A 15,368-nucleotide genomic window follows, 5' to 3' on the forward strand; every position below is an offset into this window, starting at 1 on the left:
CTGACACCTAGAGCAGAAAAAGACAGGGCACAGCATTTGCTCCAAGTCTTGTACCATGGCGCAGGTAACAAGGTTGGCGTAGATGTGCTTTGCTTTTCTGCAGGGCATGTAATAGAGTTGCACTTAGGAAAATACTAGAGTAGCAGTAACTAACCTGTGCTAGCATATACAATAGCAAGCAAATGCAGTGCGGTGAGCGATATACTTTGCTCCTCCTCTCGGGCTCTTGTTTCCAGGTTCCTGTTGCTATGAATGGTGTTGAGGGACTCTTGAGGATAAGCAAGGATATCTTCTGCAAGAGTGTCACGTATATCTTTCAGGGAGAACTGCAACAGCAAAAGTCCCATGTGCTTTTTTGGCCATAAACTGTCGCTGCAATTTTGTTAGTTTACTTCAGCTAGAATTTTATTTCGGTCACCACAGCTGTATAATGTGACCGACAGCATTGGTTTGTCCTATCCTACAGAAATAAGTAACATTAGAATCAATACAACTTTTTAAAAGATACAATTAAAAGTGCTGCAAGGCTGAGCAATAAACAAGGGATTTATAAAGCATTAAAATTCTGTTTTGCCAGTGCCTTGACAGATGGATGCCTAAAGAAGATACCAAGTGTCTAATCATTATATTGTCCTGCAATAATAAACAGAGGAAGGACCGGTGAAGCGCATGTAAAAGACATAGCTAAGCTAGTTCAAAGTTTATTTTGTCCCCAGAGAGGTGGATGTTCCTTCTTTGTCAGGTGGAGTCATCTCCAGAGTCATCCCCACAGATGCGGTGTGCAGAGATCCAAGGGGAGTGTGAAAGGAAGGGAAGCAGCAATGCTGAACAAAGATCTGGAAAGAGGCAGTAAGCAAAAGGCAAAGGAAAGATAATGAAATACTGGAAAGTATTAGCTAAAGGAAAGAAGTTACTAAAAACGTAGCTAAAGTTGGATTGAAGAAACAAAAGAGAAGCTCTTAGGTGGAAGAACAGTGCAAAAAACCTAGGGATTTGTTTTGTCAAGATAAGAAGTTGTATTTTAATTCAATTTTCATTTAGTCTTAGCAACCAGCTCAACTTTACGTGCAGAGAGGCAACCTTTGTAATGTTCTAGAAAGCAAAAAGACTCTATATACATGGTCCAGGATGCTTTCTGGCTTCTGATTTTTTCTTGTATCTTGGTGGGAGTCATGGCTCACCTGCATCATTGAGTAAGTAAAACCCTTTTTAAGCAATTAAGGCAAGCTAAGGAGTAACATAACTCTCTTCTGCTTCAGCTGCACTTAGCTATCTCAGCAATCACCCATGTTAATTAAACAAGTGACTTAATACCTCTCACAGTGAAACAGCAGCAGGTGATTTACCTGTTGAAACACTACCTTTTTGTATTCTCAGGGCTCATCCAAGAAGAGACCAGGGCTGCTGGCCAGAATGAGTCCAAATGCACTAGGATAAAACTACTCCTCCCTCTTTTGGTGGAAGAGAAATTTGAAAACTGGCACGTGATGTATCCTGAGTGAATACATCATTTACTTCTTGTAAACCTGGCAGCCAAATAGCCCTTCCTCATTCCGATGGTGCCAGGCACTGCAAAGAGATTGCTCAGTGGTCCTCGGTGATAGGTGCCAATGAAAGTAAGAAAAATCGTGTCAGGTGAAGATTTCCACAGTTGGGGGGGAAGCTGTTATATATCAAATGAAGGAGGATAAAACGAATAATTTCAGTGAAATATAGCACAGCCCGTAGCACTGATTCATTGCAAAGCCAGCGAAACTGATACCTTTCTGCAAAATGTTTTGGTTTCAGTTAACCCAGCGTATTGAGACAAAAATAAGTTTTACTGGAAATATTTTGACTTGTTCATGACTCACTTGTTTTTACAAACCTAACACTCCTTTCCCCACAAAACAAGTAAGTAAGCAGGCAAAGCAAGCACATGTTTACTATAAAATCTGTGATCTTGAAATTCTGTAATTCTGAAAAGTATTCTCTGCTTTCCCTGCTGTGAACCCATTGTGGAGGGGGTGTTTGTGAAAAGTTTCTTACCACTGTGGTGACACTCATAATGTCCTGGTCTGGAAACCTGTCACTTTGGATTTTTGGTTAAAACAAAAGATTGCAGAGGCATTTTGGGTCTCTTGGAGGTTGCAGATGGATTGTAATGATATTCTTATCACTGGTTGTGCCTGGCAAGGCTTCTGGACCTTATTACTTCTCGCGTAACAGCTGCCAGTGACAAGAATAATTTTCACGCTTGGAAATCATCTTTACTTGACCTGTGCACATTTACATGCTGTTCTTCTCTCTAAAATATTCATAGTGCGAGTGACAGATGAAATCATCTCCCTTTTTAATGCATGAATTTGCTATACAGATTTTTCACTGAGTCTGCTAAGGTATGTGGAGGTTTTTGGTTAATAAAAATGTATCCTAGTTTTCAAGCATTTATTGAATAAAATGAAGAGAGGCTGCCCTGACCAAAACGGAGAGATTGACAAGGAAGAAAACAAAACAAAGACAGATGGGAGAGTAAATTGGTTTTCCCTCTTTATCTTATTCTAAAAGTAAAGAGAAGACTGTAAGTGATTTTTTTCTGTAATTTGTTCTTATAGTTTCAGTGATTTGTCAACGTTGAAGCCTGAACCTCTGAACGCTTCAGTCGTTGCAGGCCTCAGCACCCATACAGGCCAATATTTACAAATCTCTGGACCCCTAGCAAAGACGAAATGCTGAGTTACAGAGTGTATAAGAGGATGTTAGAGGTTGTCAAAGTGACTCGGTTGAGAAGGGGTTGTGGGTCTCAGTCCTTTTAAAAAAAAAAATTGTCAGATTTTTGCTACGTTTTTCATACCACTTTTATCAGCATTAAAAATATCGACATTTTAAAATAATTTTAAAATAGGACTTAACAAAAATTAGTATAGACTTCTTAAACTAATGGAAAACAGAGTATGAAAATAAGGTTATTTTAAATATTTTGTATCCAAATCAGTAAAACGATTCACAAAATAGTTGAAGACAATGTAGAATGAGTGTCTTTTTTGATCTGTAAAAATATTAGCAGGATATATTACTTTAAAACTTTTTTTCTTGTCATATTCACTCATTATTTAGACTATATAAATCTCTGAATTGTCTTTATGATCAGTGATTTGCACTGATTACTCATCTAATTTAGAAAAACTCATAGTCAGTCCCAGAATCTTAAATTGCATTAAATTGTAATCTTAATTTCATTTATTTAATTTGTTTTGACAAGGATGTTCTTCAAAAGTTGCATCCGTGGAGTTTACAGGACAACTTAAAACAGCATCTTTGTGGAAAGTGTGACCTGTGCCTTCAGTTTGTCCCAGCAGAGCACTGACTCTTGAATCGTACTGGTTCTCCCAATGTGAATCTGGTTAGCAAGTCATCAGTGACCATTTATTAGAAATCTGTTGGTTTTTTTTATTGATGTTGTAGTAGATGTTGGAGACTAGAACTTCATGGTGCAACAAGTAGAATACACTTCAGTAGTTTGTTGACTGAAACCATCTAGGTATTGGATAGCGGGCACTTTTAGATAACCCTAAGTTCATCCACTTGCAGACCTCACATCCCGTGTGAACATCTGACAGCATACGTTCATGTAGGTTTTATAAATTACTAAAATGACCTTCAGGTAACTTGGGGTGCAAATGTCAAGCGTCTGAGTTGTTTGGGGTTATTTTTCATTAACTCACTGAACCATACTGAATGGATGTTTCAGATGTCAAAGTTGGAGTTGAAGAGGTCACGCAATTGGGTGAAGAAATAAGGACAAATGACCTCTTGGTGAACTTTTAATGAAAGGTTAGGGATCACAGGATTTTTTCTGCGTTATTGTAAAAAACTTTTCTGTATCAGGATAACTTTTAAATGAAGAAATGGTGTTCTTTGTTGCTAGAGCCCTTGGAGAACTTAAACAGATTCCAAGACTGTTTCTGAAAAAAAGGTATATAGACAAGTGACCGTAATAAAAATGCTGAACTGCTGAAATACTAGTTATCTTTTATATCTGCCTGTAGTTTGCATTCATTAATCCATGGTGCACCAAATTTCAAGTTCCTAATTTAGGGAGTTAATGGTCGCTTAGGTGGTTTTTTTCATTCTGTGGAGGTAGTGGCTGAACTCTTCCTTTGCCGGTCGCTACAGCGCTCTTCAGCATTGGCCTTGTTATTCTGGTTTCGTAATTCCTTTCTCATTCTCCTACACTGAAAAAAGAAGCTTGCCTAGACAAGAGCCAGTCTCCTTTAATTTATTCAAGTTTCAGTTTTGCTGGAGAAAAGGGTAGAACTACATTACTGTGCAGGATGAAATTTTAAACAAGCACAAACACTGTGCATGTAATGCCACATTTTTTGGCTTCTTGTTTGAGTAATGTGCAAGAAGTGGCACAGGATCCCAAGAAGGTTTGTGTACCATACAATTACCGAGAAGTCTTCCAGTCCAGACCTCAGAAAGGCAGGAGTCTAATTATAACTCTGTGTTACAAGCTGTCAGTATGGCAGAATGAGAGGTTCAACTGATCTTTAGTTGACAGTGGGGAGCAACTCTTTCTCTCTCCTTTATCTGAGAAACAGGTTACTGTGCTCACGCTGAATGGTGATTCGTTGTTTTGAATCTGCGTCTATATCTACCTTTATTCAGCAATAACCTGTGAGCCACAATTTGTGGATTTTTTGAATCATCACATGGGTTCATAGTCAAAGGAAAAATTAAGGAAACAACTAAGTAATATTTGGGAACATGTGTAGCTTTCATTAATCAAGCATATATGCAGTATCTGGCGGATTTGGATATTTTTAGTTATGCACTGTAGGCATTCTAAGCCCTACTATGAAAATATAACCCCTAAAACTAACATACCCTTTAAGAAAAGGCAATAAGAAATCACTCCTCAAGTTACAGTTTAATTCCAACAGAATTAGTCCCTGATGATTTAACGTAATGGCTCTGCTTCAGTAAATTAGTTTTAATAATTTCCCCTTGCATCTGTACCGTACAAAGTGGTAGATTGCATTTTTCATGCGGTCCCACTCCAGCCAGTCCACGTGTGCGAATGGGAGCGAAGGGACGTGGGTGGTTTTGCTGCCGAGCTTGCCATTGGCAAATCCAGCTGCTGTTGGCAGAAAAACGGAGTGTGCAGGTTGCAGCAAACCAATTGAGGGATGTGACAGGCAGCTGTTATCCAGTACAAGGCTTGTGGCGTTTAATTATAAAATCGGCTACTGTCGTCTCTATACCTGGGGTAGTAAGTTCTTAGTGAAAACTCTTTGCTTATGCTTTAGTTTGAGTTTTGAGGATGTATTAGTGTTATCGTTGTTTCCTTCAGATGGCTCAAGCAGTTCTCTAAGTCTGAGGCCTTTAGGAGTGGACAGAGGAAAGAAAACATTTGTAGTAGCCAAGATGCTGTTAATAAAGCGTGACACACATTATGGAAGAGCATGAATTACGCTTTGATACATAATTTATGTATAGAGACATCCAGCTTTTATGAAGCAGCTAAAGAGACAAAGCTGCTAAACCTGTTGAAATCACTGTTAAGATCATATGTTGCATCTAAAATACCTGTAAAAATACCAATATTCTCAACCTGAAATCCTTTTTCAGATAAAACTCAGTTTTACTAGTTTCTGAATGAAACTATCATTTTACAGCATTGAAAATCAAAGCTGCTAAAGAGTGAGAGCAAGACTCTGAAACTGAAATTTGACCAAATAATTTGAATATTAATATTTACATAATATAGCAGCAACATTACACACTGCATTACATTATTGCAGTAGCACTGTAGGACGCATCTGGATGATGTTGCAGATGCATGCAAAGTTTGTGAGCATCTGAGGCTGGGAGGTTTTAGATTACCATAATCTAAGCAAGGTATGTGAGGTGAAGCGTTGGCTTCCAGGTGACAAATCCGTTTTTATGATTTCCTGAAATGTACTGACGTTGCTGAAGTACTGCCTAAATGTGCATCCCCCTCTCTGGTCACGGAAGTGGCTGTTGCACCATGCGGGAACTCATCGGTCCCTCTGTGGCTACTGGGGGTTTCGCTCACCGCGTTTGGAAAGCCGGTGGCTGCTAATGAGTTTTATTTGTAGTGAGCTTATGAAAGGAGAGAGTGCTAAAGCCAAGGTTTTCGTAAAATCTTTTTTGAAGCCGCAGGAGACTTGTTGCCTCTTTGCGGTAGGCTGCCCGAGGAGGATGCAGGGAAGGGAAAGGAAATCTCCCTGCCACCAGCCTGCCCAGCGGAGAGAAGTGGCAGCGCCCTTCCCGAAATGAGTGTTGGGATGCAGGCCTGAAGCGATGGAAAGAGTTTAGCCAAGGTGTTGAGGGAGAACAGGAAAAAGTGCTTTTTCATGTGACCTCGTACAAGTGGGTTCGGTGTTTGTTTTGTGCTGGTGGTTCAGTCCTGAGTTTCAGTGAGTAGACCAGAGTCCTCTCCACAGGCTCATTGAAATGGAAATGGTTTTGCTGTGGAATGCAAATTATTTTAGGAATGCTCCTGGGTCTTGAGGCTTTTCAAAACTCACACTTTTAAGATTTTTTTTTTTAAGCTTATTTTAACCAATTCTCGTAACAAAACAAGGATCCAGAAAGATGATTGGTGCCTTCACCCTGACCCAGCAAAATATGAAGGTTTGTCTTCACATGTACAAATAGTTCCCTGCAAGTCAGCGGTAGAAAGACATGGGAAATGCAGAAATGCTTTGCTGGATCGCAGTCAAAATGCTGAGTGCTTTGCAAAGCCAAACAACAAGAGCAGCCCTCAGTAAGGCAGGCTGGCATGAGATGCCAATTGGTATCATTCCCTAGGAATTTGTCTCCCTTTTGTTACTATCGCTTTTAAAAAATACTATTTAACAGCATTTCTTCTGTTATCAGGGCACTGGAGATGGGCAAAGACTTGTACTTGATGCATTGTCTGCCATAAGTCTTTTGCTGACCAAAATAGACTAACATCAAGTGATACAAGGCTAGGAAAATTCTGATGAGAGACAGCGCCATATTTCAGAACAGGAAAAACTTGTTTAGAAACAAGGAGTGGGATTTGTTGGTCTTTGTTTTTCTGGTATCAGGACACAGGATATAAAGTGGATTTACTTTTAATGAAAATTGGGGGTTTTGTTTTAAACTGAAAATAGACTTGGATAGATTTGGTGCATACGTGGACCATATTTGATGATGCTACATGTTGAGGTGATCATAACCAGGTTAGAATATTGATCGGTTGGTGCAGGGAATGGAAAGGCAGGACTTTTTTTATGTATCCAAATTTTACACTCAATATAGCTTTGGCAAAATAGTTGCTGACTGATCCAAAAATTATCCAAGTCAGTAGGATGTCTTATTGCCTGACCTCTTGAAGTCACTGGCAATTGGCAGTGCTCTTGATTGCTTGCATACCAAGGCATTTAATCAGTAGAGATGTGTATATAAAGTTTCCTTCAGCAGCAGGACTAGTGTATATATTTGTATAGTATTTGTGTGTGTGTGTATACACACTTTAGAACAGTTATCATGAAGGTATACAAAATATTCTTAGTAAAGACATCAGAGCAAACATATCCTTGAGTGCATGACTTTTATCCACCCATAGTCTGCCTTACGATTTTGTGCACCGTTCTTTTACATCTGCATAGTCCTTCGTAAAAGAGAGAGATGTTCTATATATAGCTTTGGGTTTTCATTATTTTTTACATTCACAAATAAGACTTACATTTGAACAACTTCTGCAATATTAGTGAGCCAGATTTTTGGATCATGGACACAAGTGTTTATGTGTTGTACTGCTCAAGTTCTTTGCTTAATCAAGTGAAAGATGCGGAATCCTGTACATAAAGAAAAACATTATGATGGCAGAAGAGTTATTCTGTTTTATAATTATAAAATAATTCCATGATTTGAAAAAAATTATGTAATTTCGTAGAAGTACAACTATATGCTCTTTTATATGATAAATTATAAAGTGATTTATAATTTAATGTTTTGTCCAGTGAGGGACTTTACATGTGGTAGATACAAAACGCATGGAATTTCACTGATGGACATGTTTTATGAGTTGTACTCAGCATGTACCAAATCCTGGTTGTGGATGCAAATGTGGGACTAACACAAACTTCAGGAAATCTACATAGGTTTCTCTGAATGGAGATTTTGCCCCTGCATATTCATTTTTCCCTGTTAGTACTCTGTTAATACTTAAATTATTTCTATACCATTATGATTTTCCTTCCTGTTCATGAATTCGGGCAAAGAGAAACTATGTCAGCAGAAATGCAGTTAGCCCAGCACAAGCACTGGCAGTAGCCAAAAGAGAACAAGCAGGGACACCAGTGGAATGCTAATGCTGTGTGACAGATGCGTTGTCTCCTGAAGGTATGTTTTCTTCTGATAGATGCAACCTGAGGCATAAGGTATGCTGAAAGCTAAACCCCGGCAACGGATTTCTGTAATGGGGGAAGACAGTCCTTCCTGATTTAATCTCAGTGTAAGTAGGTTAAGTGTGGTTTTCCTGTCACATCTTTGCTTGTGTATTTTAAAGGCATCTGCAACCACATTAGTTACCATAGATGTCTTGAAAAAATCCTTTTACTTGCATTTTACCTTTACAAAGTTAAAATGTGATAAAAGTTACTTGGAAAACAATGTCATCTACATGGGGCTGTTGTGATCCATAAACGAGTTGTGCTGGACATTTTTCTGAGTATCTGAAGTATAGCAACGTCCCCTTTTCAGCTGCATGAGTAAGGTGGACAGATGCCTTCACAGCATCAGGAGAAGAGTCTTCTGGTGACTGGTTAACTAATGCATCTCTTTGGCATGCAGCATGAAACTGAGGTGCATTTTTGAGCCGTGTAATGTCAGATCATTAGAAAGAGTATGCCTGTGCTGACAGTTGTCATTGGTTTTTGACGTTGTTTTTGTGTGGAAAGCAATGTAAGGAATTCTGTAATAATCTGTGAGGGCTGGGGGGGTGGGGGGGGAGCAGATGCTGGCTGGTTCAGAACAGCCATGTTTCCGTCACAGTGGATTCATAATTCAAAAGCTGTGATCCAGGTCTTTGTCTCTGCATGGCATAGGTCTCTTTTGCAGACAGCATGTTCTCTGGATACAGATGGCATCACGATGCAATCATAAGGGTATCACCCACAGCGTCAGTGTGGCAGTATGAATGCTTTTCCTCTGGCTTTCTGGGGCCTGACGCCCGGGAAGGCAGATGTACCTCTTCTAGAAGGGAGTCAGGTCAGCGGAAGAGCTCTGTCACACGAACCCATGTGCGAATGCTGTGGCGTTACATGCAGGACAGCTGTCTTGAACAGCTAGTTGTAGTCCTGCGTTGCAGGTATTGCAAAGGTCCTTCACAGAGCAGTTTTTTGGCCTCCCTTGATGTGGAGTTTGTTGTCTCTGGTGAAGATGAGCTTCAGGGCCAGTGAAGCAAGCGCTTGTTGGTAAAACTGTGTCATCCTCCTAGACATCTGCAGTGACCTCCAGTGGATACAGGACTTCAGGTGAGAACTGCATTCAGAAACTTTAGCCAGGTGTCATCATAGTATTTTCCAGGCATGGGAGGAGTAGAAAGTAGAGCCTTTGCTGCCCCTCTTGCTGCCTCTCAGTGCAAACCACTGGTAAGCAAGGTAGTTATCTAGGCCGTTGGCAGCCTTCACGGATGTCTCGTGTGCATCATGAACAGCCCCAGAGGTCCTGTGTGGGTTGGTTTCCCTTGCTGTGAATTTCCTTGTGGGATTCACCTTTCCTCTGGTGCAGCAGCGACCCCGATCCTCATGTAGGTCCTCCTCATGGACCATACCTGGAAACTGGCTGTCTGATTTCGTTATTCCCACGTCTTCTGCATCAGAACAGAGGGAGTAACAGGCATTGCCTTTCCCACTGTGGACCCTGAGCGTCCCAGGGCAATCCCCCCACCATAATGTGTACCCATCCCAAGTCACACATGCCCACAGTGTGCCCACAGTGTGCCCACTACAGTCACTTCTGAAACACAAAGTGCATAGTCTGTAAATTTGTGGCAATGGTGGAATAGCTAAGGAAAACAAAACCTAAAATCCTGGCTCCTACACAAATATACTCTGCAATGTGTCCTTCTCCTCAACAGGCAGCGCAAAACCCATCCTCACTTCTTCTAACCAGCACATAACCACTTTTCACCACCACAAAGCATTGAACTTTTCATCATCCAACGTGACTATAATCACTGTTTTGCTCTCTGTAGGCTGTTAACCATCTATTATACTTAGCCCATCAAGTCCTATTCAACCTAAATGCATGAGCTAATTGCCTGATACCTGAAAGCCTGTAAGAACCTCATAAGGCTTTGCCTTAAATTTTCAAGGCTGCAATTTTCATGTATTGGAAACATCCCTCACTCTGCTTCTCCTCCTCTTCTGCCCATTCATTGATGAGAAAGGACAGTATTTAAGAGCAACCACAAGCAACTTCTTTTGGCTGTGTGGGCAGCACAGCAAATTTGGTCAATATACCTGCAACACTCCATATGAAGGTCAATGTGGTACATCAATGTGGTTTACAGGGAGTAAAAACACAGAAGATTGGCCAGTGGGACTGTTAAACTAAGGCCAGCATGGCCACTGGTCAACCACCCAAGTTTCAACTGACAAGTGACTGATGTGGCCAGAAACCATCAGCCTTGTGCCTGGTTGGCACAGCATAAGTGGCTGCCATGACTTTGCGTGTGTCGGAGCCCCCTTGGTTGGGGGACAGTGCACTGCGCAAGAGGTGCCCGCATGCACCAGAGGGCTGACCTTGAAGCAGGAGAGGGATTTATGGTGGTGGTTTTCTGCAGCTAGGACGACAGGTAGTTCTGGGTCCATGTTGAGGGTAATTGGGGAAGAGCTGGCATAGCTTCTGAAGGAACTTGTAGTTCTGCTTACATTCCCTTGCGTCTGCAAATACACCTTGCTGTGCTTATCCTCACCCTGTCAGAGGTAATGTCCTGACTTACTGCTAGAAGAGGAGCAGTTCCTTGTGCTGGTGCACCTGCTGCTCTGTTATTCTGCAAGTGGCTTGTGTTGCAGTGACTGGGATGCCCTCACGGAGGTGTTTGCTCTTGGTCTGTAGTCTCTGTGTCCTCCCCAAGGGCTGGACTTGGGCACTATGGCGTTGCTTCTGCTAAAGCTGCTTCATCAGAGGACCATAACAGGGGAAAAAGAGAGAAAGTTTCCCAGGATTTGATGGCCGGTGGAGAAAAACACTTTGGTGATTTATGGTTATCCTCTTCATAGTGCCCTCATTCTCTGGGGCAAATATTCTGCAGCAGTCTTTTCCTTTGACCACTACCTAGGAGGACTGTTAGGAGTAGAGCTCTGTACAAGGTGACCTGCTTGTACTGGTAAGTGCCTTTAATGCCATGAGGGGCAGCAGGTAGGTGACAGTGTCACGGACCAATTCCTTCCTGGCTTCAGACTGCAGGAGAAGGCAGCCCTGTCAGCATAGGCAAAAGGGATGGGAGGGAAGAGTCAACCTGTGCAACAGCACTTTTCTGCTGTGGTTTTTGTAGCTGCTTCTGAGTAATAAGTGAATGGAGAACCTCCTCATGCTTCTGATAGCTGCCCAGCAGCAGATTAGCCTTTTGATTGCAGCAGCTGTGTCTCATAGGTGTTTGTGTTGCTCTGGACCGTGCTACTCTTCATCTGAGTCCCTCTGATGTCATTCTGACCTGTCACAGTCTCTGTGTCAAGAGGTATGGTCTTCTGTCCCAGCTAGTGCATGTGCTCCTTCTTCTCCATGCCTCTCCTCTACCACCAAAGTGACACCACAGAACAATTCAACCAAACCCTAACTGGGGTGTTGGTAGACCACAGTGTCACTGGAACATGGCTGGATGGCAGACGTGTGGGGAATGGGGAGAGGCTGGACTGAGGCTGGACTTTCTCATGACAGGAGACTGCTGCAGACCAGATGTGGGAGGATGAAGCCATACTACTGACTCAAACCATATGGAAGGGGAGAGCTTGTTGTCTTGTGGTGGTTTACCAGGTAATTGCCCTGCAGATTGAATGCCAGCAAAATGAAATCATTTTGCCTAGTAATTCAGTGGGGGGATGAAATCTTTATTAGTTGATGGCACTGCTTTGACAGTGACAACATGTAGCCTGCTGTTTCTGGGGATGACAAAGGTTGGCATGTGTACAGTCACATATGGGTGCCATTAAAGCCTGCCATTCCCTCTGCAAGGCCTAAATTCTTAGAAATTAACACCACAGACAAGTGCCTCGCTCTCAGCCAGAATGGAGTCAAACTGCAGAGTAGTTTTTTTTGCAGAAAGAAAGTGTTTTCTGGCCAATGGAAATCAGACTAGGACACTTGCTGCTTAGAAAGCCTGCTTTCAGCATGGCTGTTTTCACCTGGAAAGAGGACTCGCTGATGTCCTTTTAGTGTGTGGGCCCCTATACTACTTCCCTCACATCTACACACAGTCCCAGTCAGAGACAAAAGCCACTTTACAAGCTGTATGTTCACTGGAGGCAGCTGTTTTGGCAGGGGACAGAGGTTACAGAAGAGAAGTTGGTGTGCTGGCGCTTGTGTTTCGTGCCTCATCTGCGGCTCCCTTGGTCTCAGACAGAAGTGATGTACCAGCAGCCTGCCTGCTCTCTGCCTGGCTTCTTGTAAAAACAGACAAACTGCAATATGGTAGGACTTGATTAACTTGCTGAAATGTAAGTGTCTAGTACTGTCTGAGATGCCCTGGGTAGCCCTGCCTGGCTTCTAGCTCCTGGTCGATGGGGTACTCTTTTTCCTGTATAACCAATATTATAGCTATCAGCCTCATGTGGGTGCTTCAAATGTCCTAGGGCACCTCAAAGACAAAGGGTGCTTGTGCATGGGCAATTAAGCACCTTTCCTTGTAGTGTCTTCCGTGCTGAAGGTCTCTGATGAGCTGCTCCCTGTTAGTTTTATGCCACTGATGTTAGGGAATGTTTGCAGTCCAAAGGTGGGAGGAATCTTTTTGGTTTCGTGTTGAAAATATGAATTTTCTGCAATGAAGACTACAGTATACCTGTCAACTACCCCTCACCACCCACCACTGCAAATCACTCTTTAAAATGCAAAGTTTGTACTTCTGTTTGGTGAAGGCAGCATAGGCTTGAAAGACATGTTTAAGCATGTGGGAAGGAAAGACCAGGCAGCTCTTTATATTTCAACATCGGAACTCTTCCAAATTCTGGAGTGCAGAGCATCTATAAGAGATATTTTCTTTACATATTGTCTTCTATGCTAGGATTGACAATTTAAATCCTTGGGGCTTTGATTATGTTGTGATGAGACACGTGGTAAGATAGCAAGTCTGATTTACTAACTTTGTGTGTCTTGGTCTTGGGATTGGGTCTGTAAGCACTTAAATGAGGATATGTAAGTTTATCAATTGTTAACTTGCTAATGTCATCAGCATACTTGTTATGTTGCCCAGTAATGATGATCTGTATGTACATCACTGTTAAATAATGCTGGGGGGAATGCTCAGCATGGCTGCTTTTGTATGCAGGGACAAATGGCATGTCCTCAAGCTAAGATGGCAACTTAGGTGCTTGCAATGGATGACTAGAAGTGTTACCTTAGTCTTCTCAAACTTGAAAATGGCACTACAGCATGCTCGTGGCTTTCAGCAGAGAGCTGGATCCCAGCTTCCTCATCCTGCTTATGGACAACCTGGCAGAGTCACAGCTTCTTCCTTGGCAAATTCTCATCAGCAGGCCACTGACTCCTCTCTGCCTCATCGTGCTCCGCATTCATCTTATCTTACCACGTCTTTACTCTCCTTGAGTCTGTTTCCTCCTCAGTTCTCATTATTCTTTGCCATCCATTTTTTCTGTCATCTTTATTGCCTTCTTCCATACTCCTCTTTGCTCAGTTCTCCCAGCTCCAATTAATTTGGAAGTATCCTACTATCATTATATTTTTAAAAATGAAGATGTTTTCTTTGACCCGTTTCAGTCAGCAACAAAATACTGTTGTCTACATCAGAGTCAAGTTTTCACCCTAAATCATTTTACCCTAAACTTTCAAACGCTGCCTGAAATTTTCAAGATTTGTACAAGATGCAACAAAATGGCATAAGCTGATGTGATTCATACTGTTATTTGCATGCCCCCTTATTACTATGTGCCTTATTATTTCTGTTGCTCCAAGTAGCCTTATGCACCCATTGGGATCCCACTGTGTTGGAGACAGCTCAGACAGCTACAGAAAACTCAGACTCTGCTCCTGTGTGCTTATAGTATAATTTCAGTCAAAAATCAGCAGATGAATGGGAAGGGAACAAGGTGAACGGCGTTCAGTAGAAAGCTAGAAGTCTCCAGAAGTCTTTGAAGAGAGCAAATAAAATGTCTTGTCCTATATCTAGTTAATACTCCCTTTGACTTCGCAAGGGTGAGGACTCTTAAGATGAATACCAGAAATAGCAGGCTTAAACACCGAACGGCATGCAATGGGGGAAAATACATGGCTCCTGAAAATTCTGTTTTAATAATAAATGTTAATGAAGATGTGGGATACAGTGAACTGCTCTTAATTAAAATGCATGACATCAATATTGTCAGTTCACGTTGTTTCTGAAATGAAGTAGAATAATTATTTACTCTTTTCCTCTAAAAATTGAAATTCTTCCTTGTTAGATTCCCCTAGATATGTTCTCCTCATTTCCTAAAGAACTAAAAAACTATGCGTATGATAACTAGCATGAGGTTTAAACATGAATGGTGCTAGTTCAGAAAACTGATCATTCTTTTTTCATTTATTTTATGTAGGTTTCCTTTGCCTGATCTGTAAACATGTCCACAGACCTGCTATGTAAGTACATTTCCGTCATCCCACAGTGATTTTTTGTACCATATGTTTTTATCAGATTCCCAGATGTGCTCATGATTGATGTCTTTTATCTTAAGTATAAAGTCTGCTTTTACATTTGCGTTTCTTCTGAGACATCTGTGGAACAATATTACCATTATAATCAATGGGATTATTCTTTGAGTAAAGCATGACTTAATATGAGTAAAATTGTAAAAATTTGGCCCATGTATAAGAACAGACTAGTTCATTGAGACTTAAAATTGCAATTCTATCTAAAATATTTTATCTATCTGTGGCACAAATACCATCCCAGATTACTACCGAGTGATGTGCTTGGAGTTTTTTAATCACTTTGTGAATTTAACTCCTGTGTTTCCAAGGCATCATTATCCAAGTCACATCCAAATCTTATGCCTCATCACTATAATCCATCCTTCTTTTTCAACAGCAAAGAATATACAAGTGGCATATCCTATACTTTGCTATCATAACTACCAGAAAAAACTACTGCTCAGGTCTCCCCGATACTTGCACTC

At 41.4% G+C, this 15,368-nt stretch overlaps 1 protein-coding gene across 1 annotated transcript in view; it reads left to right on the forward strand.

The window, feature by feature from the left end:
• The window catches only part of PLAGL1 (PLAG1 like zinc finger 1), a 46,241-nt gene that overhangs the window by 5,506 nt on the left and 25,367 nt on the right, over positions 1–15,368 (forward strand). The window contains exon 2 of the mRNA XM_082306719.1: positions 14,790–14,832. Coding sequence (XP_082162845.1) covers positions 14,814–14,832 — 19 coding nt within the window. The 5' untranslated portion in view covers positions 14,790–14,813. The remainder of the gene's footprint in view (positions 1–14,789; positions 14,833–15,368) is intronic.

Source organism: Platalea leucorodia (genome assembly GCF_965183815.1).
Source record: "Platalea leucorodia genome assembly, chromosome: 3".
NCBI lineage: Eukaryota > Metazoa > Chordata > Aves > Pelecaniformes > Threskiornithidae > Platalea > Platalea leucorodia.